This window comes from Kalmanozyma brasiliensis (genome assembly GCF_000497045.1).
Source record: "Kalmanozyma brasiliensis GHG001 unplaced genomic scaffold PSEUBRA_SCAF1, whole genome shotgun sequence".
Taxonomy (NCBI): Eukaryota; Fungi; Basidiomycota; class Ustilaginomycetes; order Ustilaginales; genus Kalmanozyma; species Kalmanozyma brasiliensis.
In genome coordinates, this window is record NW_015961948.1 from 350,923 (window position 1) to 372,174 (window position 21,252).

The 21,252-nt window shown below is 58.8% G+C and overlaps 8 protein-coding genes across 8 annotated transcripts; 5 read left to right on the forward strand and 3 right to left on the reverse strand.

Moving 5' to 3' along the window:
- Positions 1-188: 188 nt before the first annotated feature.
- Positions 189-900, forward strand: PSEUBRA_000154 (Protein transport protein SecG/Sec61-beta/Sbh1; the record flags this gene model as incomplete). The annotated part of the gene is made up of 3 exons (XM_016435766.1): positions 189-191; positions 473-543; positions 687-900. 3 exons carry the CDS (start codon positions 189-191, stop codon positions 898-900), a joined length of 288 nt encoding a protein of 95 aa, XP_016294760.1.
- Positions 901-2,861: 1,961 nt separating this feature from the next.
- PSEUBRA_000155 (FAS1 domain protein) lies at positions 2,862-4,232 on the forward strand (the record flags this gene model as incomplete). The annotated part of the gene is made up of 1 exon (XM_016435761.1): positions 2,862-4,232. One exon carries the CDS (start codon positions 2,862-2,864, stop codon positions 4,230-4,232), a length of 1,371 nt encoding a protein of 456 aa, XP_016294761.1.
- Positions 4,233-4,618: 386 nt separating this feature from the next.
- On the reverse strand, positions 4,619-6,729 carry PSEUBRA_000156 (Protein kinase domain protein; the record flags this gene model as incomplete). The annotated part of the gene is made up of 3 exons (XM_016435790.1): positions 4,619-5,084; positions 5,161-5,194; positions 5,274-6,729. The coding sequence occupies 3 exons, from the start codon at positions 6,727-6,729 to the stop codon at positions 4,619-4,621; spliced, it is 1,956 nt and encodes a 651-aa protein (XP_016294762.1).
- A 387-nt stretch (positions 6,730-7,116) lies between these two features.
- Positions 7,117-7,791, reverse strand: PSEUBRA_000157 (uncharacterized protein; the record flags this gene model as incomplete). Its single annotated transcript, XM_016435791.1, has 1 exon — positions 7,117-7,791. One exon carries the CDS (start codon positions 7,789-7,791, stop codon positions 7,117-7,119), a length of 675 nt encoding a protein of 224 aa, XP_016294763.1.
- Positions 7,792-8,178: 387 nt separating this feature from the next.
- Positions 8,179-10,566, reverse strand: PSEUBRA_000158 (Apc5/TPR19 domain protein; the record flags this gene model as incomplete). The annotated part of the gene is made up of 3 exons (XM_059464320.1): positions 8,179-8,441; positions 8,553-9,249; positions 9,346-10,566. The coding sequence occupies 3 exons, from the start codon at positions 10,564-10,566 to the stop codon at positions 8,179-8,181; spliced, it is 2,181 nt and encodes a 726-aa protein (XP_059320948.1).
- A 2,195-nt stretch (positions 10,567-12,761) lies between these two features.
- Positions 12,762-14,165, forward strand: PSEUBRA_000159 (uncharacterized protein; the record flags this gene model as incomplete). The annotated part of the gene is made up of 3 exons (XM_059464321.1): positions 12,762-12,861; positions 12,936-13,099; positions 13,173-14,165. 3 exons carry the CDS (start codon positions 12,762-12,764, stop codon positions 14,163-14,165), a joined length of 1,257 nt encoding a protein of 418 aa, XP_059321033.1.
- Positions 14,166-15,298: 1,133 nt separating this feature from the next.
- PSEUBRA_000160 (uncharacterized protein) lies at positions 15,299-16,926 on the forward strand (the record flags this gene model as incomplete). Its single annotated transcript, XM_016435775.2, has 2 exons — positions 15,299-16,781; positions 16,913-16,926. The coding sequence occupies 2 exons, from the start codon at positions 15,299-15,301 to the stop codon at positions 16,924-16,926; spliced, it is 1,497 nt and encodes a 498-aa protein (XP_016294765.2).
- A 994-nt stretch (positions 16,927-17,920) lies between these two features.
- On the forward strand, positions 17,921-20,920 carry PSEUBRA_000161 (Sec7 domain protein; the record flags this gene model as incomplete). Its single annotated transcript, XM_016435767.1, has 1 exon — positions 17,921-20,920. The coding sequence occupies one exon, from the start codon at positions 17,921-17,923 to the stop codon at positions 20,918-20,920; it is 3,000 nt and encodes a 999-aa protein (XP_016294766.1).
- Positions 20,921-21,252: the final 332 nt, after the last annotated feature.

The following is a 21,252-nucleotide window of genomic DNA, read 5'->3' on the forward strand; positions in this document are numbered from 1 at the left end:
TGGGCTGCAGGCAGGCTGAGCGTGGGGCAACTTCTTCGCAAATGCACCTTGGGACGATCAGACCAACCATTCGCATTTCGCCCTCCATCCCATCCGTCGACACATCATCCTTGCGAGTCTCGAACAGCAGCAACATTGCATCGAACACGGTCATCCCTGCTTTGTCATCCCTGTAGCACACAATAAATATGGTACGTATTCTCACGACCGCGTAGAGGCTGCAGACGATAACTAGGAGCGCATCTGTGACTGACTATCGCCTCCGTCTCCCCCTCATGTCACACTCGCACACTGATCGCCCTCAACCTGTGACACCCGCATTCGTACCCGGCCTGCATCTTGTCGCACTCTCAACGCTCTCGACGACAACAATCAACTACTCGCTTCGGCTGACTACGCCCGGATCAATGTTCCGACCGCAACTTCGCTATGCATCGCATGGACACTCGCACGACGACATTCTCATCTGCAGTCTGACGCAAAAGCTACCGGCGCCCAGCCCAACCTCGCCGCTTTGGCAAGCAAGAACTCGCAGGCCGTCCGGTATGTACCTCGAACTCGCGGTTGCGCACCTCGCCCTTCCTTTCCTGACAGTCGGACAAGGATGCTGACCACCGCAACCCCTCTGTGTTCTCCCCGTTTCATCTCACTCGACATGGCACTTTCCTCCTCGACCGATCCAACAGCCGACGAGCCGCACAGCAGGCCGCAGCGAAACCCAACTCGACACGCGCCGCCGGTGCCGGTGGATCGTCGTCGACCATGATGCGCCTCTACACCGACGACAGCAAGGGACTCAGCGTCGACCCCGTCGTCGTGCTCGTGCTCTCCATCGCCTTCGTCTTTTCCGTCGTCTTGCTTCACATCATTGGCAAGTTCATGCGATGGTTCGCCAAGTAATCTGTCTCGACACTAGGGACAGCGCTGAGGGACAGCTTCATCAGTCGTTTGTAAATACTTCCTCGTTGCGATTGAAAAGCTTCAGTCTCTCTCGTGTGTGCTTGGCTTCTGTTGCCCTGTCCGAGCTTGTTACAAGGGTGGAGTGTCTTGTGCGAAGCCAGGGAGAGTCTTGCAGGAGGTGAGGCACGGTCGTTGATGAGGGCCAGATCGAGATCGTGTTCCCGATCCAGGGCATAATTAAAGGTGGACTTTCCGGTCCTCAATTTATTCGCCTTTTTTGACTCGAGCGTTCTGAAGACGAAAACAACTCGACGATGCAACTCGCCGCACCCAGCGAGGAGCTCATCAATTTGGCTGTCGTACCCTTCTCTACAACGGGCCGGGACCTGCAGTCCTATCGTAGTAATCGCAGCGGTTCCAGGAATCGAACGGGCCCTCTCAGCGCGGAATGAGGTCGAGATTCTGCCCACAAGTGACGACAGCTGGAGCGGGGACGTTCGTGCCTCAGCCCCTTGCACACGACCCGCTCCCTTCCAACTGAAGCTCGGGCTGTGCAGCTGAAAGGCCAAGCACCCTGTCCTTCTAGGCTCAGAGAGAGAGCCGCCATGCCGTGTGCAACCTCAACCTCAACGCACCACCGAATCCGAGGCGCATCTCCGAGCCGCCGACGCGCATTGCACATCATTTGCTTGACACCTGCATGACACTCGTCTAGTGCCTTGGGAGAAATTAAAGCTTTGACGAAAATCGCACCTGCTGGCATGCCCCTTCGGAGCGCTGGCCCAAAAGGTGCAGCTGTCAAAAAACTTAAGCGGGTCGATCATGGATCGCCCCGACTCGTTCTGATGGCACAGTGGCCGTGCCAGCCTGACCGAATTGCATCAGCGCTGCAATGACTAGAGAAGCGGCGACACAGGATGATCTGCAACGCGCATCTCCTGTTTCAGAAACGGATCGCTGACCGAGCCTTTTCGAACATGCTCCCTGATTCGCTTCTATGCGACGTCGATCCTGGTGAGACAAGCAGTTGTCGCGATCCTTGGTGTAGCGCTCGATACACGACGCTCCTTCATCTCTGCTGCAGAGATCATAATCAGCGGTCAATGGACGCGCGAAAGCCTCAGGAAGCGTTCTGGCAAGGCAAAACGAAGCTCAGGGCTTGATCTCACAGAGAGCGGTCGGGCGGCGCTTGCGTGCCTAGAATGGATCTGCACCTCATGGAAGCTGCTCGAGACCCTGCCGAATCCAGCTGCCATTACTCGGCGAGTGAAACTGATGTCGAGCAAATGCCTGCACCGGCCAGCTTGGCGGGGACGTGCCCCTCCAGTCCCATGCCGCCAAGCGAACGCTTCGGCCGTCCCTGTGCTAGGCTCCCGCCTGCACTGTCCAAGTCCCTTGCCTGCGAATGCACGTCGCCGATCCTGCACCAATAGCTGGCCGTACATGGCATCTACTGTTCCTGTCTGTAAGGCTTCCGAAGCAGATCATCCGCCTAAAACGACTTCCTGCTGGACGGCGCATGGGCATGAAAGGAGGCAGATGCCAAGTCTCGACTTCACGCGGCTCGAGGCACTCCCTCTGATGCACACCCTGCCGCGCCAGTTGCCACAAGCAGATCTGCAGCCTTCATTTCTCTCCTCCGTCCAGGCCTTGGCTGGATCTTCGACCGTCAGATGGCGAACATCAGAGCTCGCTTTACGGCCGGAGGTGCCTTGATTGTCCATATGATGCCGGAGCCTGCCGCCTGTGTCTGTCGAGGATCTCATATAAGTCCTGACGATGAAAGCGGATATGTCCTCTTTTCCCTCTACCATCTTTATCCCCCCGTCTGCCACTCTCACTCCTCTCTCGATCCTTTCCCACAGGCTGCCACTCTTTCCAGCCTCTTCTCTGCTTCCCCCTCTTCCACTGCTCTCGACTCCATCAACTTTTGACGACTCTCACGTTCAAGACAGTTCGCCATGAGATTCTCTATCACCTTTTCCGCGCTCCTGGCGCTCGCTACGACCTCGCACTCGGCCTTTGCGACCCAGTTCCAGAACCTCGACCTCCGTCAAGGTGGCGACGTCAACAGCTTCCTCCAAGGCCTCCGCGACAACAATCTCACCGCGCTCGCCACCGTCCTCCAGGCGCACCCCACCGTCACCGACCGCATCTTTGCCGAGAACACGGAGAAGCTCTTCCTCGCTCCCACCAACGAGGCGATCTCGAAGCTCCCTACGTGGGTGACCAACAACTCGTCGCGTCTCGAGGCGACGCTGCTGCAGCATGTGCTGCGGGGCAACTTTGACGCAGCCAACCTGAACGCGTACCCTCTGCACACGATCGGGCACTCGCTATTGAACGAGAGCGCCTACTCGAAGCTCCCCGGTGGAGCAGGGCAGGCGGTGGCGCTTGCCAAGTCCGGCAACAAGACGTTCGTCTCTGAAGCGGTGAACAACGATACGTTCGTGCAGAGCCCCGTGCGGTTCGACACGGTGACGGTGCAGCCGATCAGCATGGCCATGACGGTGCCCGGTACGATCACCGAGACGCTGCGCTTCATGGGCTACAGCGAGATCTCGACGCTCATTGCCAATGTTCAGAACGGTGCGCTGGCTAGCACCATTGACAACATGGCGGGAGTGACGCTGTTCGTGCCTACCAACGAGGCCATTCGCAAGTACGTCGGTACCTTCCCTAACCCTACCGCGATTCCGACCGTGTTGGGACAGCACATTGTCGCATCCCGCGTCGTCTACTCCCCCCTACTCATCGACCAGGGCTCCATGATCTCCTCTTCCGGCCAAGACATCGTCTTCGACAACGCAGCCGGCACGGTCAAAGTAGGCAACTTCACCGCTAAGATCCTTCAAACCGACATCATCGCCCAACAAGGAGTCATCCACCAGATCGACAACGTCCTCGCCTCGACGGCTCTCGACGTCGGCCGCGCGACCCAAGCGCAAAAATCCGCCGAGGAGAGCATCGATGATGAAGCCGCACAGTCGTTCACCGGTCCTGTATCCGGTAAGAACTCCATCACGTCCCAAGGCACCGACGTGCCCGCGGCTCAACCGGGTAGCGGCGCCAACAACCGATCCGCCAACGATAACTCGGACACCGCTGGCTCGGGTCAGACCGAGAGCGCCATCGGCAATGGTACGAATGGCAACAACGGCGGTGCCAGCCAGGCGGGCTCGAACAACGGCAGCGGCGTCATCAACGGTCTCAACGGCAATGGGAGCGGGATCGATCACCGACAGCCCAATGCCGCTGTGTCGAGCAAGAGCGGGATGGGATTGGTCGCCGCTGCGGTGCTTGCTTCGTCCCTGCTCGCCATCGCTTTCTAAACGGTACTGGATGAAGGGTCGACGGCTGGCGTCTACCACGTCCCCGATTGGGACGCGAGCCACATCCTTCCCACCTGTCATGCCTCCGTTCGTTCAGCCTGTCACCTTTCCCAACCCTTCTGTTCTGCCTCCCTCCCGTCTCGTATATTCTCGCCGTGCGAGCGAAGCTGTATCCTTAGCTCTTACCACCTTCTTCCTGGCCCTCCGTTCGGGCTCAGAGTCTTCCGAAATTTCCACGTCTTCAGTTTCTCTCGGCGTGACTCCATGATGAGGATGCGATGAATTGACCAGTCAGGCATGCTCGATGCCGAGAACCGACAGAAATGCTACAAAATGAGCCCAACACAGATCGCAACAGAGCGGACCAACAACTAGCTCCCCTGCTTTCAATCGGTCTTACTCTTCCCATGCGACGCGGGGACGACCCACTCAACCACCTCCAACGCCCTCGTCAGAGCCCCCTCAACCAGCTTCTCCGCCGTCCTTGCGAGCGGCACATTGCGCACCACGACGCTTCTGAGCCCAACCAGGGGGAGGTTGATCCACGGTCCATCGTTGGGCGGTGTGCGCGCGCAGCTCTCGTGCGGCGTGTGCGAGGCGAGCAGGCGTGCGGACCCGATGTGGTCCAGTTCGTCGTCCATGCGTGTGGCGAGGGCGTGCCACTCGCCCTCCCCTGCACGACGGGTTGAGTTGGAGCGGCGGGGGAGCAGGGCGAGCGCGTGTCTCGGCCGCAGAGACCGCACCGACCCGATGAGACCCGGCAGCGAGCGCAGACCGTGACATTCGAGCTGCACCGACAGCTGCACGTTGAAAACCAGGCGCGTGTTCCAGTTGTCTTTCCACAGAACGGATCTGCACAGAAGCCGCGAACGAGCTGTCAGCTTGCGTACGCCTAGCGGTGGGAAGGGGGTAAACAAATCTCACCTACCCCACCATGGATCTCTTTCTGCCTCGCATGCGAACTGTTTTCCCAAAACCATCAACAAGTCAGTAAGGGCTCAGCATTGTCAGTGGAAAGCGTGGGGAACAAGGGGGACTTACCTTCTTCGAGCTTGCGTCGGGTCTCCTCCCACTTGTTGAGTTTTCCGCCCTTGCTGCGGCTCTTGCCGGCGGATCGGGCGGTGACTTCCTCCGCGTAGCTGTCGAGGATGGTCTTGAAGAGCGATTCGGACGCCGGGTGGGTGGACGCAAAGGCGCGCTCGAGCACGTACAGGTCCACCGCCTTGTCTTCGGCAAATGCCGACACGGACGACAGGCCAAAGTCGATCAGCACCACCTCGTCGTGGTTCAAATCGACCTTGGATGCACCCGATTGGGCAGAGGCAGGACGAAGCATCATGTTGGACGTGGTCAGATCGCCATGGATGATGTCGGCCTCGTGCATGATGGCGAGCTGTTTTCCGATCAGACACATGAGCTTGATCTGATCGTTTTCGCTCAATACCTCTTCGTCGTCCTCCGCTGCGACCGCTTCTTCTTCGTCGACGATGGTCTCATCTTCGCCTTCAGCCCCACCACCGAGCCACTCGCGCACGCTCCTCCCTGCAATGAGCTCGAGCCCCAGGATCCCCTCCTTCTCATCAACACACCTCACCGCAGGCACCGCCACCCCTGCCTTGGCGCACCGCAACAGTGCGCGCGCCTCCATGATCGTCCGACTCGCCGTGATGCTGCTGGACAACGTCGGGTGTCGATACGTCTTTGGGAAGCGCCATTTCAACAATACGTCCGCTGGCGGCTCCACCTTCCTCGACTGCAGCGTTGACGAGCGGGGTTGGGGCCAACTGAGGATGTTGTCCGTAGCGATGCGCGAGATGTACACCTTGGCCTCGGCACCCTGCTTGATGAGCTTGGAGGTGGATGAGTCGGAGAGGAGGGCGACGAGGGGTGGTGCATCGGGTGTGGTCTTGGGTGCACCGGGTGTGGGCTTTTTGGGCGTGCTGGGGCCCGCGACTTTGGTGCTTGGTGCAGAAGATTGGTCACGAGAGGAACGGCGGGACATTGCTTGGGTGTCGGTGTCACGGGCGGGCGTGGCGGCGCGAGGTGGGCTGGAAGGCTTGGACGAAGGTTCCTCGATCTTGCTGCTATCCAGAGAGGTGCTCGTGACGGGCGTCGCTGCGGCTGGCCTTGCGGTCGTGGTGGCTTGCAGCAGGGAGGGCAGCTTCGGACGGCTCCCCTCGCCGCTAGACCTGGACGTGCTGGACGCGGTCCGAGGGCGGTGCGACTTGGCAGCGGCAGCAGCATCCTTGGCTTGGGCAGACGCGAGCCGGTCGGCGGCTGACTGGGTGTGCTTTCGTGGTGAAGCGCCGGTCGATGCGATTGATGAGGCCGGCGACGTCGAGAGGACGACCTCGGCTGTTGTTTCGACCGAAGTTGTGGTGGTGTCGACGATGGATGTCGGCCGCGCGCGAGTTGTGGGGAACGCCAAGCGAGGAGTTCGAGCCGACGGCGGACTCGACGACGAGCCGTCGCCTGCGTGGCGCTCGATTCCGGACATGTTTGCAATAGACCTGCTGGGGTGGAGCAGAGTCGTAGTTGTGCTGAGTGCAGTCGTGAAGAGAGATTGTCGAGATGCAGGGCTATGAACTGCGACGACTTGGAGCGTGGAGGCTGTGACGATAGCGAGCGTCATTTTGGCTCATCTCAAGATCTTCTAACCGAAATTTTTGAACCCAGATCGGCTCCACATTAAAAGCAACCTAACATATTGAAAAATCGTCCCCCCTTCATCTCCTCAATCTTGCGCATGATCACACTCAAGAGGCAGACGCTGTTCACGAGTTCCGCCCGCACGAGCTCGAGCAAATGCACATGCCAGACGGAAATTGAGTCTGAGGACAATTGTGGAAGAGAGATTGTCTTTATGTTCACGTCCTATCGAAGTCTAGAGCTTGATCTTGGTCGAGTTGTCCACCTTCGTATGTGACCCGGTGACGGTTCGTACGGTGCGTTGCCACTTGCCATCGTGGACTGGTCCCTCGCCATCGTCCTCAGTCCCGTCTGCACGCTGAACGATCCAGAACTCGGCGGTGAGCAGTGCGATGTTCTTGCCCACCTGTGCCGAGTACACGTCCATCTCGATGACCGATCCGATCGGGCAAGCATTGAGATAGAGCACGTTGATGTTCTGTGAGACGCCGAGGAACGACCATGGCTGGCCGTAGACGCCCGAGGTGTGGTAGAAGACGACCATGCTGGTGATGTTGTCGACGAGCGTGGCAGCGCAGCCGCCGTGCATGTTGCCGAGCGAGTTGTCCATCTTTTCCGTGACTCGCATGCGGATTGTGAGACGTGCGTGGACGTCTTTGCGTACCAGTGTATCCTGCGTCGCACTGCCAGAGGAGCGCATGGTCAGCCGCGCCTTGTCTTGCGAGTCGTCAATGTCGGCCGCTTCAGTGACCAGCTTGCCGTTCTCGTCGAGCCCACTGCGTTCCGCATAGACGACGGTGACCGTGTGGTCGACGGCCGAGCATGAATAGCCGTCCGTGGCGAGGTTTCGCGTCATCCCGACGGCATCCTGCGTCGCGTCGTGGAAGTTCTTGAGGAGTGGGGCTGGCATCTTGTCGTCGGTAGTGTCGAGCCGAGTCCGATAAGTGCTGTTTCGCGGCCTAGAATGGAGTCGCCGTTGGATCGAATGTGGACACAGAAGGCAGATGCAAGTCGTGTTTGCGGGGAGGGCTCTCAGGTAGCGAGGCGAAAGGAACGGAGGTGATGTGGATGATAGCAAGATGTAGGTTCGGATGTGCAGGGTGTCAATCGCGGCCGGTCACCAGGGTCCCCGCAAGCCGGTTACCACAGCTCGCTCGCATTCGGCTGCGGTGCATTTTTCACGCGAGGCTTCTTGACGCCAGAGCACTGACTTCGTCTCGAATCTCAGAAATCGCTCCTCGTCAGACTCCTAAATCAAACTGTCGCAACATGATGCAGATGGATGTGTCAGATGTGTTCATGCTGAAGCAAGTCGCTCGCTCGCGGCCTCGCCGCTGGCCACATAGCCTGCGACCGACACAACAATGTCAAGGATCTGGCGAACCTGCTCTAGGTAGACTTGATCCTGCGACTCGTCCGAGCGAGTCCAGCTACGTTCGAACTGTTCTAGGCGCGCAGACACGCGGTCCACCTCTTGCTTGTTGTCCAGGTGATGATGGAGCCGCAGCATGTAGTATAGAATCTGTGTTTGAAGCTCGAGACACTCTGCTTGACTCGCGTCTGAACAGGTGGCAGCGCGAAGCATCGTAGTTCAGAGGAGAATGGGCGGGTCAGTCAGAGTTTCGGTCTACTTCTGAAGAGGCGTTGCGCTCCTCCGAGCACTTCACTTACCTTGCTCGGCTTCTTGCAGCCAATGCAGCACTCTGATCAAGTCTTGCGAGTCTTGCTTGTCCGAGCACGAGAGCAGCAAGCGTGCGTAGGTCCATTGTGCTCGCGCTCGCAGCTCAGCATCGTTGTTTGCTAGACAGTTTGGCAGATCGGACTCCATCAGCAACCGCACTCCGTCCTGCATCTTGAGGTGGATCCCCAGCGTCTCAGCTAGCTGCACTCGGGCGGCAAGGATCAAGCGACTGTGATCCATATCCTTGGCAATCGAGAGAGCCGCAAGCGTCGGCATCAGCGACAGCATCGGTTGACTGCTCTGCGTTCGTTGGGCAGCTTTGGCAAGCAACGCTTCCGCAGCCTCTTCTGCTGTGTGCTTGCCGAAGACTTGAAATCGCAGCCCGAATGAGCGCTCCGCTGAGCTCGATTTGCCGGATTCGAGGTAGCGCAAGGCGAGCTCGACCAAAGCATCGGGCGTGTCGACGGCATCTTCAACATCGAGGCCAGAAATGTCGAGATCGCGCGATGGAAAGCTTTGCGCGAGGAGCTGCAGGCCGGCTTCGTCCTGTCTGCGTGTGGCTCGCAGGCGAAGCACGTCGGCAATGGTGCCATGCCAGATCGTATATTCGCTGAAAGAGATGGTGGAAAAAGTGGAAGGCGAGACCAGCAAGCCGAGCGCGTCGTCGTATCGACCTGCTTGTGCGAGCTGTGTGTTTATCGAAATGTGAGATGTCAAAGTTAGTCAAGATGATTCGCTATGTTTCGAACAGTCTTCATCAGTCGGGCCACCGTAGACACTTACGCTTTTCGCTTGGTGGCAGATGCAGTCCATCCCCGCCTCGTCTTGCAATGCCGACATGGAACGACCACCCTTGCGGAGATCGACGCGCTTGCGATAGACATCGGCTAGTGCCGATTGACCCAGTGTTCTCCAAAGCTGAGCCACCTCGACGTCGCTCTGTAGCGCGTCCCGACCCAGCCGTCGCTTGGCGTCTTCCATGAGCTCCAACGAAGCTTCGGAGGCTGCCAGCGTATCCCGAGATGGCTGACTAGGTGAAGAACTCTCCTCCAAGTCTTGAAGCACCTCGACTGCAGAGCGCCCTTTGGCAAGACTGCAGCGCGCCTGCCACACTGCATCACTGACAGACTCTCGGTGCCTGTCGACAATGGCCGCAGCAGGGACAGCAGCAAGGGTGCTGGTGCCTACGCCCTGAATCCGCAGCATGAGACTCTCGCAAGCAGAGATGCAGTCGCTGTCGTTGGCGGATCGCGCGAGACTGATGGCTTCATCCAAAGCTGCTTTGGCGGCAGAGTAGCTCTGTGTGTTGACATGAAACGCTGCCAGGTGCAGCAGGGTGTGCTGATGAAGTTCGCGATCGGCTCCGGGAGCGTAAAAGTCGAAGAACTTTTCCATGTTGTCCTTGGTCATGACGTAGTCGCCGCGAAGCAGGCCAAGCTGGTAGTTACGAAACGCGCCTAGTCTTGCGTCGCTCGAGTGCAGCTCTCCGAGACTGGCGGGCCCAAGGTCTGCAGGAGCTTGCTTCCATGCGCGTGCTGCGAGTGTCAAGTGGTCCTTGGCCTGCAGGTCGAGACTATCGAAGATGAGCTTGGTGCGGCGAAAGAAGAGGCCAAAGAAGGATCTCCGCTCAAAGAAGATGTCCGATGCGTTGAGTACACCCATTGGCTCGTAGCTTGGCATGATGCGATTGAGCTTCTCGTTGAAGAGCTTGGTGAGGCCGTCTGGCACATCGAGAAGATGGAGCATGCCATCGAGATAGTCAGTCATGATACGACCGTTCTCCTCGTGCCCGTCCATGGTCCTTTGAAGCTCGTTGATGAAAGCTGCATAGGAGTGTGACGGCGAGCGCGTCTGATAGACCTTGTCCATGAGGAACAGCAGCAGCTTCTTTCGAGCGACCTGCGCTTCATCGCTGAGCTGGATGCGGCAATGAAAGTTGAAGAGGATGAGGATGGCGATGGTCTCTCCATTGATCTCGTCTGGCTGTGCCACGGCGATGTCCATCTTGGCTGCCAACCGGGGTGACCATCCGTGAGCGTCTTGAGAGAGAGTCGGCAACAGAGTACGTTGGTGTCAGCCAAGAAGAATCGAAAGCAACACTTCTGGGCACGCGTCCGGTGCCCAAGCCGCGCTGTGCTGAGCTGCCTGTCAGCTGAGCGGAGCAGCTGCACCTGCGATTTTGCCTCCACCTTTGCAGCTCAGCGTGGGAAGAAGCGGAAATCGGAGGTCAAGAACTTTGCGCCTTCTCACACTTTTTCCTTTCACATCGTCACATCAAAGTATCGGCTACCATCCTCTCGAACAAGTCACATTCGATCTCAAACCATCACAATGGCTCTCTCAGAAGACACCAAGGTACGTTGTCAAGCTGCTCTACGCTACGCCTCGTCCTGTCAATGTGGGCGATATCTCGGCGGCGCCATCCCCCCTTCACGTCACCTCTTGGCATGCCGCCAGGTGTCGGTCCATGACAAACGCATATCGGTCGTTCCGACGACGTAGCCTCCCGAAGTGCAGAAATCACGATAGAAGACTGAAAATAACCTGCTTTCTCTTTTACATTCGTATGTCGGCGTCGCCGCGCTGCCAACAGGAGCGCATCGTCAAGGCGGTCGACGTCTCCAAGACTCTGCTGCACTACGGCTGGTAAGTGCGACCTGACTTTCATGGACCGGTTCATTTCGAGGCTGACTGATCTCGGCAATGCTTTCGTGAACTCTTCCTGTGACATTGCAAAGGGTTCCATTCGTACTTTACATCGGCTTCACCCGAAGCACGCCACAGCCAAGCTTGATCAAGTGAGTGATCCCGACGGAACGTCCGCTGCTTCTGTAGCATCGCGGGAATAATACTGACCCTGTTCCCTTTCCTTCATCACGCCACAATCTGCTACACCCTTCGCCTTGCCATCGCCTGCGCCCGTTTCGGTCATCTGCTCACAGGCTCATCAGCCCTCTCGCCTAATTGGACGTCACTCCGGCTCTTCCGAATAGGGTTCCCTGCGACCGTGGCGCATCACGCTCCCGGGGCATGTCACCTGTGTATCGCCTATCTTCGACTCAGCCTCTCAGGCGGTCCTAGCAATGACCACCACTTTTGCACCTCACGTGCTTCGCAGCACGCCTCGGCGGCTCCCCGCCATCTGGCTACGCACCGCGAGACTGTGCACAATCGATAGACTTATATATCAGCGCCTTTTCATTTCCGACCCACCCGTCCTATCCCATCCAAGCTAAGCCACCCCTCATCGAGGCCCTCCGTCCCGATGCGCACGCCCTCTGAGCCGTCGAAATCTTCTGCTCGTTGTATCTCTCCCTTTCTGTCTCATACTGCCCGCCTCTGACCACTGACTAACACACCACTAGCCAAAGCACGCCGAGCAGGTCACGACCATCTACGCGATGTCGACAACAAGAAGGAAAAGGGCCGGGATCAGCTCTCACGCAACAGCCGGTGGCTCGCGGCCCCGAAGTGGTCAGGATCAGGGTCAACACCAGCCATTTCCAGCACCAACCGGGCGCCCTGGAGAAGCGCCACTACCTTTGCCTTCCAGAGGCTTTCATCCATTTCAGACAGACACAGCTCGGCACCACGCCACCTATCCAATTCCGGTCGGACGACAGCCTCAAGCATCCTGCCATACGCGTCCCGCTCCGCGTTCCAGCACAGTCGCAACCTACTACTCGGCAAACGAACTGGCTCAGAGCGGTCCGGCAGTCGGTTCCACCTGCTCTTCTGCTCGTGCAGACGCTCAACTTCCCTCGACGAATGTTCAATGTCTCTCGTCCTCTTCAAATCTAGCGGCCAGCCTCTCCCCAAGCCGCTTCAGTGCTTCCCGAGAGCACGACGCCGTGTACGACGGTGGGCAAGATCAGTCGCTCCTTTTCCGTGCGACCGAAAGCCACCCGTCGCGTGCTCCAGGTAGCAGCCCTGCTCAGAACACCTACGGGCACAGAACTGCCACGGCAAAGCGAAATCGGACGGCAGGAGACGGATCATCTGCTCATCCTTCGGCCTCACAAAGACCCGCGTCGTCACAAAATGCCGAAGGCCATGATCCTTTGTTCACGCACGTTCGAAAGCATCTACGTCAGACGGAGGAGGCTCAGACCACTGCAGAGATGAATCAGCGAGCAACGATGCAGAGTCTGGCTGCGATCGATCGACTGCAGGTCGAGATTGCGGATACGATCCGAGGCATGGCGGCTCGGCAGTATGAGTTCTGCGATCTCCAACAGAACGGGTTGCAGTGGCAAGAAACCTTGCACAACGACGTACAAGACATCCCTGAACGAATAGGTGAGTCTGCCGTTGCCCTCATGCCCCCATACGCCTCTACGATTGCACTAATGCCCGAGGCCCTTGCTTTGCAGCCGAGCAATTGAGCGAGACCACGAGCAAGATTTACGATGTGGCCGAAGCCACACACCATCTCGCTGGCATACGAGACGACCTCAACCACCTCAAAATCACGGTCGCCGGAATGACTCCATTGGCTAAGGATCGTCATGAAGCCTACGAGAAACAGATTGCTGAAGTAAGTCTCTTGCTCTGCTGACAAGCCCTCGTGCCGAAGTATCTGACTGCTTCCCGTTCCATGCCATACGCAGCTTCAGGACGTCGTGCAAACACTTCGGAACTCCATCCACGAACAGCCTGTCCGCATCAGCGAAAGCTTGCAGCAATTTGCGGCAGAGGTAGCCGAACAGCAGTACGAACGGCTCCGCACCGAGTTGCGCGACGATCGCATGTCCCGAGACGAGCACCGTCAAGAGATTCGAGAGCTGCAAGGCATGCTAGTGGGTCTCCGAACGATGCTTGTACAGCCCGAAGGCAGTAGGGCATCCACTTCTCAGGCTGCTTCGACTTCGACACCCCGGAGGATCTTAGTGCCATCGACGCCTGACAGGCTGCTCGAGGACATTGTTGCGCATGATTACGATCCCCCTGCCATGGACTCGGATCCTGCTCCTCTCGACTCGGCTTCGCAATGCGGTCAGAGGGTGATGGGGCACGGACGAGAGGCTGATGCGCGCCCGGAACATGCGGCCGACGACGATGTAGATTTCACCGACTACGAGGCGCTTCCGAATGCCCTCAAGCGGACCACCGGGCGCCGTGCGTCGCAGGTCCAGACCCCTCGCGATCAACAGACGGTCGAACCTCCCCCTTCAGCGCCTGCGCCGAGAAAGTCGGGCCAGGCAGGGGGACGAAAGACGCCAAAGGGTTCGAGAAAGTACGCAAGTACGTCCAAGAAGCGAGCACTGCCTGCCGAACTCGAGGACGGCGAGGACAAGGACCGATACTTGCAGCACGCCAGTCCAAACAGGCCAGGACGCACGTTCGACTTGGCGGTAGGCTTGCAAGAGGCTGAAGACGAATGCTCTGAGCAGCAGCAAGCGCCATCAGCCGATCCGAAACCAGCCGCGCAGCGAAGTCGAACGAGGCCGGCGGCTGCTAAGGCCCCGAAGCGAGGTAGAGGCAAGCAGAGCGCCAACCAAGCGAAGATAGCTGAATCCTTCGAGGGCGCGCCTCGGTATCAGACCCGAAAGCAGACGCGAGATCTGCACCTACAGGACAACCTACTTTCGCCTCTGGCATGACGTTACTTTCCCCTGTTTCGATTTTGATGTAGCCTGCATTCTCACCCCTGCGCTTGCGTGCGTGTTGTGTCTCAACTCAGTCTGCTCTCTCGTCTGCTATCGGCGCGGCCTCGACATCAGCAGGCTGAGGTGCCAATGTCATGGCGGTAGAACGTGCGATGCGATTGCAATGTGATGATGGTCGTGTGACAAGATGAAGTCGACCGACTGCGAGCCGCAGAATGAACAAAAGCAACGCGCGTCAGGGTCCTTCAAGGCGGTGGACGACGAGCCATCACGTGGTCTGGCCTGCAGCCGAGGTCGCCGACGCCGAGCAAAGGTTTTGAAGGGGTGAGAAGCATCGAACAGCACGGCAGTCTGCACCGATCTCTCTGCTCTTGGTCGTGAGCCCGCGAAAAAACGATCTGACGGAGTTGGAAAGCCGTATCATGGGATTGCTCGACACTGGCTTGGCGGCCACCGCTCGAGATGTTTTTTGAGAGCTTGCCGGCGTTGCGGCGAAGCGGGCGATGTTGTGCCTGAACGGAGCCCGTCTAGGAGACGCGAGAGGGTCTCAGATTTTGAGCGGAAAAGGCGTCTTTTTTCTGTCCATGCGGGGAGCGAGCGGGTGCAGGTCCAAGCGCGTCGAGAGAAACAAGCAAGCGTGCATGGTGTAGCGCTTCGCAATACACAACAAACGACCATCATCACCGTCGTCCTCCTTGCGCATCTTCTTTTTCTCACCTTCGACCCATCTGGATCCAGAACGTCTTTACCTCGCTTTCGCCTCCTAGACACTTCGCCCGACGCGACGGCGCTTTGGTTCGCAACATTGATACGCACTTATTGCGCATCCTCGCGACGGGTCCACCCTCCGCCCTCACTCTCCGTTTCCCCGGCGTCGCAAATCGCCAGTCGGCACATTCTCGCATCGACGACCTTCCCCATTACATCCAGTCCGACCCGGCTTTGATTCGTCGCTCTCGAATCGAAGGCCTTACACCACAATCTCACACTCTTCGGATGACCTTCAGGCGGAGTGGCTCTCTTTAACCTGCCCGTTGGGCACGATTCTTGATCGACCCATTCACATGCCGCCCAGCAGACGATCCTGATCATCTTCGCACCAAAGTCTGGACGGTGCGTTCCTCGCGATGGCATCCACCGTGAAGGGCAGGGAGGAGGCCCCTCCCGCTTCACCGACACAACGTGAGCCGCAGCGTGGACTGGAAGCGCTCTCGAATTTCTACGGCCGTCTCTCCGCGGATCATCGCACGAGAAATCAAGAGGCTTCCCTGTCCAGCTATGCCAGCAGCATGCGCAGAACCTCATCCGGAACCGAGTTCTACAATGCTCGCAGTGCCCATGGTGGCGACGAAGTGACGCCTGCCGGTAACGCCTCACCAACCCAGCCCAGATCTCCTCGAGTCTACACGTCGTTTTCGGCAGCGGCAGCGGCAGCATCTCGATCATCCCTGAACAAAAGGGCATCGCAGGCAAGCATTCCTGGCAACCCAACCGCACCGTCTTCCATTCGCAACTCGTCCGCCCTCTCTTCTCCTCGCACCAATACCTTTCCTGCCTATGCCAACCAAACCACTTCTAACAGTGGCGCCGGTGTTGCCGCCTCAGGTCTTGCCTCGGCAGCCGCGCCATCCAAGGGCACGTCGTTCGACATCGCAGCTATCAATCGGTACTCTCCCAGTACCTTCGCCAGTGCCTTTCCATGGCTCTCGAGCAGCTCAGATGCCGCATCAAAGCGGACACGCCAGGCCCCGACCGACTACAGCAAGGCCGACTCCTCCAAGGCAGCTTCATATAAGTCCAAGACCGACTCGCCACCTGTTGCACAATACAGTCAGGGAAAAGGCTTTGGCTGGAGTCCTACGAAGGACCAGACACCTCGAAAATCGAACTCCAAGGCGCGACCAGATCTCCAAGGCTCTCAGATCACCCCGGTGGGTCGCGGCCTTGGCCTCGAATCCTCTTCCGAGCTTGACCTTCCTGGACGCATGCGTGATCAACGCAAAGGTGCGCCGGCGCCACCACGCCTCTCCCAAGATCCAGTGGCACTCGGCCTCGACGCCGAGGTGAAACCCAGATCGAGCTTCAGCAAAGATTCGGCCTTTTCGCGACTTGGCCGTGCCTTCCGCCGCAAGAGCAAGACAGGCAGTGACTTGAAGGCTGATATCCGTGCGGATCTTCGCAACGCGCCGCCCGTACCGGCGCTACCCTCCAGCATCCCTGGAAAGCTCTCGGATCCTCTCGCTGCAAAGGCGCTCGAACCCAGCAGCGGCTATCCAGACCGCTCTATCGAAGGAGCGAAACCTAGCATGGACGTCAGCGCAAAGGACCTGCAACTGAAAGCAAGCGCCGCCACAGAGCAAACGAGTGCGATCGACGCCTCGCTCCACGGGTCGACAGAACCAGAGGCCAATTCATCGACCACCGACTCTGCCCAGGCGAATGTCAACAAAGGCTCGCCCACCAGACGACCAATGTCCATGGACTCGACGACGTCCAGTGCCCGCCGCAGATCACTCGCCTTCCTCGCCTCGGCCATCTCCATGGGTGGCATCGCTTCCGAAGCAGAAGGCGGCTCCAACGATAAGCCTTTCGAGAGAGAAGCGGCGATCAGTGAGTCGAAGGAGGACCCTGACACTCCGACACGGAATCCGAAGGCCGCGGCAGCAATCCCGACGCTTCCTTCGAGATCAACGTCGATCACAGCATCCCACATTGATTCCGATACCTCAATGGATCGACAGACTGTCGCGGCTGAGCCGACGGCAACTTCGTCTTCCGCGGCCATGTCGCGCATGTCCAGCGCGGATCGCAGGCGCCTCGAGCCCAAATCGCCAACGCGCGACGACCACGTCCCCAGCATCTTGACCGACTTCCTCCAGATGGACGCGCAGGGGTCACCAAAGGATGCAAAGAGAGGCGAGTCCAAGAAGCAGTCTCGATCGGCTCGCGATGACTCGTCAGCAGCAGATATCTCGACCGACAGCTCGAAAGCCGCGTTGGAAAGCTCGCACAGCGGGGCGTCCGGCGGTCGCAGGTCATCGCTGAGCTCATCACCAAAAGATGCCCGCGCGATAAAAGGCCTCTTCGCATCACCATCCGCAGGGCCCAATATGGGCGTCTTCACATCGCCTTTCTCCGCAGCCCCGCTCACGTCGGCCGCCTCTGGCCTTTGGAATCGCACGAGACGCACATCGGATCGTCGTCCAAGCGCAAGCTCGCGCTCGTTCCAGAGCGAGGACACCGAGAGTATGCTTTCCGGATCGCGTCGTGGATCGGCTGCGGTTGCTGCTCCTGAGAGCGGAAACAGAGACGAGCAGCAGTCAATAACTGTCGCCGCCGGCCGGAACACAGACGGCAAAGCCGGTCAGACTCGCGGCACCACCGAGGCTGAGAAAGCCAAAAAGACCCGATCCTTCGGCAATCTGCGTGCCATGGCCAGGAAAACCAGCACAGAAGTCATGCCGCGAGCCAGTACCTCGCAGCTGCCGTCGTCTTCGGACGCGAGCGTACCGCACCGAGATGTGAACAGCGTCTCACAGGAAGGATCGCCATCACGGACACGAAGCGTTGCCTCACGATTCTTGCGCCGCCCCAAGACGAGCGGAGAGAATGCAGGCATGGCAGGGAAGCGATCGACCGAGGCAGCTAACCGCGTCGAAAGCTTCCTCAGCTCACGTAGAGGCTCGGGGCTGGGACGTGCGTCTATGGACACTTCCGGTCTCTCCCCCAAACCCTACACCTCGTCGCCGATGGAGGGCAACTTCGACACGCTCGCATCGCAAGACCCAGCAGCTACGCCGAGAATGTCGCGCGACACCACCAACGAGCGACAAGGGAGCAACCGATCCATCGACCAATCTCGTACATCCGGTCTCGACCGAAAGGAAAGCTCGCTCTTTGGGCGCAGGCCGAGCGAGCAGTCTGTCGGCGCGATCACGCCTTCTTCGTCCCGGATCGAGTCGCAAGGTGGTGCCGGTGGTCTCTTCGGCAGTCCTGCAACGCGACCACGCACCTCATCTCTGATCCCCTCCTTCGGATTCAGCAAAAGTCGGTTGGCATCCTCCGCAGACCTCGACGGCGCTAGCAAGAGCCCAGGCAGCTTCGCCAACGGCGCTCGCTCGAACTCCAGTGACGTAAGGCGCGATACGAGCGAGCTCGTCTCCGCCTCGGCTTCCACCCTGCTGCCCGTGCAAGCAAACGGAGCTGACAAATCACCACGTGTCTCTTCGAGCTCTCGGCCATCCCTCAGCGGACAGCTGTCTGCAGGCACTGCGCCTTCCGATGCCGAAGCCAAGCTGTCTTCCGAGAAGCCCGAGAAGAAGGTGTCACTGTCCGCCTACCTGCCGTACGATGACGAGGAGGCGACCGAGTACGCTGAACGCATCGCTTCGACGGCGCCCAAATCGCAGATCGCAGCCATTCTGGCTTCGAACGCCGATGTCTTCTATGTCGAAGCGCTTCAGCATTTCATGAGCCGCTTCTGGTTCAACAGTCTTCCGCTCGACATCGCGTTGAGGAAACTACTCATGGACCTGCATTTGCCCAAAGAGACGCAACAGATCGATCGAATGATGGAGGCGTTTGCGAAACGGTACAACGAGTGTAACAACGGCCTTTTCGCTTCGGACGATCAGCCGTACATTCTGTCGTTCTCGCTGATGATGCTGCACACGGATGCGTTCAACAAAAACGCCAAGAACAAGATGACAAAGGCCGACTACCTCAGAAATACGGGCGCCAGTGGCGTGCCGACCGAGATCTTGGAATACCTCTACGACAATTTGACGTTTACGCAATTCATCTACATCGAGGACGAAGAGGCCTCGGGCAAGCGACGCCCATCGGAAGCCTCGGGCATGTCGCTTCCAGCTTCAAGCATGTCGACCTCGCTGGGATCGCAATCGGGAGCGGCAGCAAACCAGCGCCTCAAGATCGACCCTTACTTCCTGATTGCGCAAGGGCGTTTGGGCGAGCTGCGACCGGACCTGGAAGATTTGATTCCAGAGGACACGCCATTCTCCTGCACCGGGTCTTTGCCAACGTTCGACGTGGAACGACTCAACTCTGCCTTCCTCCACGCACCAAGCATCGAGATCGTCACCACCAAACCCGCTGGTGAAGAGCCAGGCGCAGCCGCAGCGAGCCCACTCGACGTCGAAGAGGAAGTCGTTTCTCTCAAGGTCACCAAGGTCGGCGTGGTCAATCGAAAAGACGACGTTTCGGATGGGGGCAAAAAGGGTGCATCTCGCAAGTGGAAGACGAGCGGACTTCTGCTGACAGGCTCACAGCTGTTGCTGTTCAAGGATGTCATCTGGATCAATGCGCTGCAGTCGCAAATCCTTGATCAGGTCGGGCACTCACTCTTGAACAACGGCATTCCATCCGACGAGGACGGCGCCGACGACGTGGTGGAAGGCGGCGTTGTCATTACGCCAAGGATCACGTATTTCCGCCCGGACGGTGTCATCTCGCTTGCCGATGCGGTGGCGGTGAAGGACCAGTCGTACGGCAAGTACGACCATGTCTTCCGACTAGTGGCCGCCAAGGGCCGACAGTACCTCGTTCAGGCTCAAAGCGAGGACGACCTGAACGATTGGATCCACAAGATCAACTTCTGCGCCAGCTTCCGCACGTCGAACATCAAGATTCGCGGTCTCGACTTGGCACCTCGCGTTGGCCCCGGCGCCGCACTGAACGACGCGGACACGGCAGAACGGTTCGCATCGCTAGCGAAACGGTCGTTCTCGGGCTCGGAACGTGCGACTCGAAGAATGGATGCTGATGAAAGCGGAAGATCGACGCCGATCGGCGACGACAGCGGCGAGGTTTCTCGAGACGGCACATCGCGATCCAGCATGGACCCAGTGACGAGACCGGGTGACAGCAGCCAACCAGCACGCCCTCGCTCGTCTGCCTCCCTTCGACTCAGCCCAGCTTCGTCTGCGATTCAAAAGCGAGCTCGGGCGCGTCGCGAGTTGATGCTGACCAAGATTGCCGAATCCGAGGTGCAATTAGAGCGAGCCACGTCGCGACTGTCGGAGGAGATCCGACTGGCTCGACACTTTGCCATCTTGACGCCCTTCCTCAAGACGACGCGGGATCGCATCGAGATGTCGGCTCTGCCCTTGGCCAACCGGATCCGGTCCCTCCGATTGGATGTGGCCAAGACCGAGGCGCGATGCAAGATCTTGCGTCTAGACTTGGCTGCAGGCGAGAGGGTGGCACGAGCCCTGCTGCCAAACACGTACCTGTCGTCGTCGGCGATCCGAGCAGCGAGTCGACTGCCTTCTGGCCAGGTCGGCACGCCGCAGCTGATGGAAATGGGCCGTGCCTCTGACTCGCAGTCGCAGTTCGAAGATCTCTTTGGGGCGCCTGGCAGCAACGGGGCCAGCGCTCAGGATTTGACGTCGATGCCAGCTTCGCTGTCTGGAACGATCAACAAGCCAGCATCGCATCAACGGAGCCAGATGAATCTCAACGCGGTCTCTGAGCAGCCGGCGGATGAATCACCGGTGATGGCGGGTGGACGACCGCTGCCCGACGCTGAAGTCGAGACGACACAGCCTGGCACGGAGAGGAAACTGAACAAGAAGCACTCGGCTACAGACGAAGTTCCGCAAGACTGGGACTTGAGCCAGGTGGCGAGGCCAGGCACAAATCGCATCAGTCTGGTGAACCTGCCTTCGCCCAACGAGCTGGAGCAGGCTACGGGCGGACGATTCCGATTTGGTCGAGACACGTCCGAGTGACAGACGTCTTGGGCGTCAGCAGGGACATGTCATCGGATAGTGCTTCATCGTAATGGAACAAGGGCTGCACTATTCATTGTTTCATCTGTGTGATTGATTGTCCCCGCGTTACCCGCATGAGGTTAGGGTGCGGGGTAGACTGTGGATGCTTATGACCGGAGTGTTGGGAAGCGCGAGGTTGCTTCTCGCGCGAAATTCGAAGCTCACGGTCTGGCACACGCACGAAACTCGGTCCCACTTTCGGCGTCAGTCGTGCGACATCGAGGCTCGCTTCTGGAACGACGGCGAGCATGTGCCGTCTTCTCCCAAAGGCCGCGAGTTGCATCGACGTC